The sequence below is a fragment of the Geospiza fortis genome, unplaced genomic scaffold (assembly GCF_000277835.1).
Source record: "Geospiza fortis unplaced genomic scaffold, GeoFor_1.0 C13917574, whole genome shotgun sequence".
Classification (NCBI taxonomy): domain Eukaryota; kingdom Metazoa; phylum Chordata; class Aves; order Passeriformes; family Thraupidae; genus Geospiza; species Geospiza fortis.
Genome location: NW_005056000.1, coordinates 1 through 4,898, shown reverse-complemented (window position 1 = coordinate 4,898; position 4,898 = coordinate 1). Strand labels below are relative to the sequence as shown.

Genomic DNA, 4,898 nt, shown 5'->3' with positions numbered 1-4,898 from the left:
TGTCACTACCAGTTTGCTGTCCAACAGCTTACTGATCATCAATCTTTTTCCTCTAGATATAGTTCACTCTAGGCTGACAGAGAAGGGGATCCCCAAAGGCATAGAGGAACTTGCATTTGTCGCGAGATCCAAGTGCTCAGTGGGCCAGGGGCACACAGCTCTACCAGAAGGTTACTAGGGAACACAAGAGCTCAAACCCCATGGCCTCCCAGGCATCACATCCCACTAACCATACGGGAAGCGAGTTCCAGCAGCTCTTTCTTGGCCTGTTGGACCCCCTGTGGGTCTCCTTCAATTCTGATCAGGTTGCTCTTCTCATTGTCCGGGGGAATGCGCACAGACACCTTGTAGAGGTCCTTAATCCTGTTAACTGCAAGGCAAGGGCTGTGGTGACACACTCTGCTAGGGCACGATTTGGAAGCAAAGACACCTTGATTAGAGGCTTTAAGGAGTACATCAGCCTCTGAGGAAAGGCCAGAGGGATGGAGATGAAGTGGGGGAAAGTGCGTCTTCACCCTGGGGCTCAGCAAGAGCAGATCCACGCCACACAGCAATCTGTACAATTAAATACTATGGCATCTAGAGGCAATAGTTCATTTGCCAAAGTGAGGCATCTGTTTGTTCCCCAGACACCACCATATTTAGACTAGAAGATACTAATTCATTTCTAATCCCAAATTCTTTTTTTGGGGAAGAACTCACCATGCAGATTTCTACCCCCCACAACTGAGTTCTAAAATTAAATTCACATAGACCAACTTGAAAAAAAGAAAAAAGACAACTATCCAACCTCCCCAAAAGACAAAAATTCTGCCAGGACACAGCAAAGTAATCTGTTCAGCTTTCCAAGACATTAAAGCCATCCCAAGGCCTCACTGCCCATTTATCTTCTTCTGCTAACTTCACTCCAGAAGGGCAGAGGCAATGTGATGGAGGCAGCACCCTGGCTGAGCTGCAGAGCCACGATATGATAGGCTTATCACAGAGAGTGTGAGTAGAGGAAGGATAAGAAAGGCACCCCACTTACTGTTAGCTCCGTTCTTGCCAATGAGGTGTCGGTGGAATTTGTGGTCGACATTGATTTCTGCATAATCCATCCGGTTGATCTACAAAGAATTGTACAGGGCTAGGCAGGGCAGGCCCCCTCTGCTGCTGCCTGTGCCCAGTGCCAGTGCAGGCACTGACTCCAGCTGCCAGCTAGTGAGCAGAGCAGAACACTTCTCTGCTTTGAGCTGAGAGCACCATGCTTGTGAAACATTTAGAGACTTAAATGCCTCTCCAGCTGTGACTGAAAGAGAATCTTTCCTTCTCTGCATCAAAAGACTGAAGATGTGCCTGTGATTTTTTAAGAAAAGTCTCATAACCAAGGTTTTTGTTCACCTGCCACACAATTTGCCTTCTGCAAGTTCTTTTAAGCCTGTGAAGGTACCCACAAACATGAGCTACACTTCATCTCTGTTCTGTTTCCCCACCTTTCCCCACTTTCTTCTTATACACTAGAACTAGCACTAGCAACTTACCAGATCCTTAACCATGACTTCAATCTGCTCCTGAGCCACATTCACATCTTCTGTAGGTCCTTCCAAAGTGATTTTGTCTTCTCCTTCAGTAAATTCGATGTGAACCTTTACATACAAGGCAAAGAAACCAGTAAGAATTTTCCAAGACACAAGCCAGGTCAATGCTGTCAGTCAGGCCTACACCATCAGTCCATACCACTAAGGGTACACATGATTTCTGAAGTAGGTAACCTACAATTTTGGCCATATTGGTGTCTAGAGCACAAGGTTTTGGTGCTGTCCTGGAGTCTGCAAGGGCTTTGGAGGAATTCCTCACTTAGCCTTTCTCCAGATACCGTCTAACTCACAAGGGAGAAGTCTCGTTGAACTCAGCATTTCCAGGTCTCCTACTACATCAATTCTCCAAATACTAACACATAAAGCTTTCTTTAGGGACTCAACACTTGGAAGTTACATAGGATGGGAAGTGTTTGAGGCAGTAGAATCTGGTAGTTCCCCTGAATATGATAAGACCTGTGTCATTTCCTCCCTGGTTTTATCCATACTAGAATACATTTCTCTCTCTACAAAGAGTGAGCTGGATTAAACCACATTCTACTTCAACTGGTGCTAAGCTAATAGTTCATCCATACCTTTGGCATCTGCTGAGTTATTTTGGCCAGGTTTTGTCCTTTCTTTCCAATGATGAAACGATGAAGCCAAGAGGGGGCTGAGACCGAGGAGACGGTAAAACTGTTGGCCTGAGAGACAGAGAAGCTGTTGCTGGACAGACTGGAAGAGGCCTTCACAAAAATTCACTTCCAATTCCCATGCAGCACCTTCACTGTTTATTGCTAAGCTGCATTTCTGACAGCCTGACAGAGACCACCCCCCCTCCACCTGTCAGTGCCCAGGGATGTATTTTTGTGGGGCTTTCAAAGGAGCCTGGCCCATCCCATCAGTACCTTTGCATAGACTTCAGTCAATGCCTGCCCAAGCTTTTCAGGCTCGCCTCGCAGTATCACCGTCTCCGAGCTACTGTCAGTGGGTGGGATCTCGACAGAGACTCCAGTTTTCTCCAAGATCTCCTGCAGGGAATTACCCTTGGGGCCGATGACATACTTGTGCTGGGACTTCTTCACCTCCACAGCGATGGTAGTAGTCTTCTTTTTCTGTAGGAGCAGAGGCACTGGAGCATCAATCACAAGGGAGCAGGGAAGGACAAAAGTGAAAGGAAGAGACACAAGATGCAGTGAAGCTCAGCACCCAGGAAAGAACAAAGCAAAGGTGAGCAAAGGAGTTCTGCAGTACCCTAGCATCTTTGGGACCTGCCTACAGAAAGCCCTATTCTCAAAAATTGACAGGTGAAATACAAAAATTCTGTTTAAGCTCCCTGAGACACTACATGGAAGAGACCACATACACACCCCTGCCCTTGCACAATGCCCAGCTGTCCCCAGGCAGTGCTGTAATGCAACACCACGCTATAAGCTGATTATCTGTGTTGAAATTCAGACTGGTACAAATGCAGACGTAACCATGAGGAAAAACAGACCAACAACCCACAACAAGGATATTCTCAGCGACACTAGCAATGGAAAATAAACTGAGGTGAAATTTACTTTTCAGCAACTTCTACTCATGTAACAATTTTGATACTGTCACTTGGCCACACTGTAGCCTTCACACTTCCCTCCTTCCTTTGCAGCACCTGTGAAAACATGCACCCAGAGAGCTCTTTGTGGTCTGCTAATTTCCATTACACAAAAAAGCAGATCTGTCACCTCCCCAACAGAATCACCCCAAGACCCGCTCTGCTGAGCAAGGAAATGGTAAGACCCAGGTCCCATGTACTGCAAGGGCTGCTGAGCAAGAGCTGACACAAGGAGAATGCAACTGAGGGATGCACAGAAGTAGAACAAGAAGGGAAGAGGGACTGTGAGCAGGTGAGGGAAAGATGGGAAGCTCTAGGGACCATCCATACCTTCTCCTCATAGATCTTCTTAACACGAGCCACAGCCTGGGCCAGCTGCTCCTTTTCCCCTGTGAAGACTATCTCTGTCTTGTTGACGCTGGGCGGGGGAATGTTGATGCGTGTCCCTGTCTCCTGCATGAGCTCACTCACCAGCTTGTTGTAAGGGCCAGCAATGAAGGGATGGTACACCTTCTCCACATCCAGCCGCTCCACGGCACGCTTATCCTACAGGAATCCAGAACAGCCCTCAGGGAAACTGCTGGTGATATTACCATCTCTGCCACATACAGCTGAATTCCCAGTACTGTCTGGCTTGATGCTCTAGCCCAAGCACCCTTTCCAATTTGCAGGCTCCATCTTTTTTCATGTACAAACACTGCAGTTCCCAATTTATGATATTTGCCTCTAATCTTCTGTCTTATCTCAGCTGGCATCTAATGTGGTCCAGTTCAAAGTATGAAAAGTGCTTAACTGACTTCAGAGATGGACAAAAGGGACAAGCAGAAGGTGTAAAACCTTTGCAGTGCTCAAACAGGCAGTGGAATGGTGTACATCTCTGTTCAGACTAGCAGTGTTACCACTGGCTGTGGCCATGGGGGCTACAAACATCTCATACACCATGGAGAGCCAAAATGGCCGTTCAGATAACGACATGAGAGACCACAGGACTGAGGTACCTGCTCAGCAGAGATAAGCAAGATCTCGTGTCGGGCCTTTTCAATCCCTTCCTTAGTGCCAGTGATCTTGATCTGGTTGCTGGGGTCATCTGGGCGGGGGATCTGGATCTTGGTTGCAGTTTTGAGTTCCAGGTCCTGCAGTTTCTCACCATTCTTTCCAATGACAAAGCGGTGGTGCTCCTTGGGGATGGCAACTGTCGCTGAAGCCTGCAATACAAAGGCCAAGGATCTGTGAGAGCCCCTGCCTGCACAGGGAAAGCTTTTCAGATGCTGCTTAGTGCTACAACTGAGAAGTAAACACAATGTGTCCCAGCACATCCATCTAGCACAAGACTGACACTATGCCAGAGGAGCTGATCTAAAGTGCCTGTATTCCAGGAGTCTAAACCCCACTATTCCCTAAAAAGCCTTCTGTTTTCCCAGGACCAACACTCTGAACAATCAAAAGCCTTCAGGCACAGCTGAGGAGGTGTCTATGTTTCACTGTCTCACAGTCTCTCAGCACCAGAGAGCAACTGGGATGACAGCTCTGGGGTAGAGTTTACCTGAACTCTGATATCTGCTGCCAAGGCTACAGAGAAGAAGACATAGCCTGACTCCTAGGAAACTGAAATTCAACACCAGAAACTTATTCCAGCAGGCAGGCAGCTCAACTACGCTTACCATTACTGAGTGCTAAGGTGTCTTCAAACCAGCACACACTGCTCCAGGGACTGCTTTTCTCTTGAAAAAGAGGGGTCCGCAGAA

General features: G+C 47.5%; 1 protein-coding gene across 1 annotated transcript; it reads right to left on the bottom strand.

Annotated features, from left to right (window-relative positions):
- Window positions 1-184: 184 nt before the first annotated feature.
- Window positions 185-4,358, bottom strand: LOC102034767 (vigilin-like; the record flags this gene model as incomplete). The annotated part of the gene is made up of 7 exons (XM_005431505.2): window positions 185-370; window positions 1,028-1,106; window positions 1,521-1,625; window positions 2,153-2,260; window positions 2,465-2,671; window positions 3,484-3,699; window positions 4,152-4,358. Coding segments are annotated over 7 exons (1,077 nt in total), but the record flags the coding sequence as incomplete, so codon positions are not given.
- Window positions 4,359-4,898: the final 540 nt, after the last annotated feature.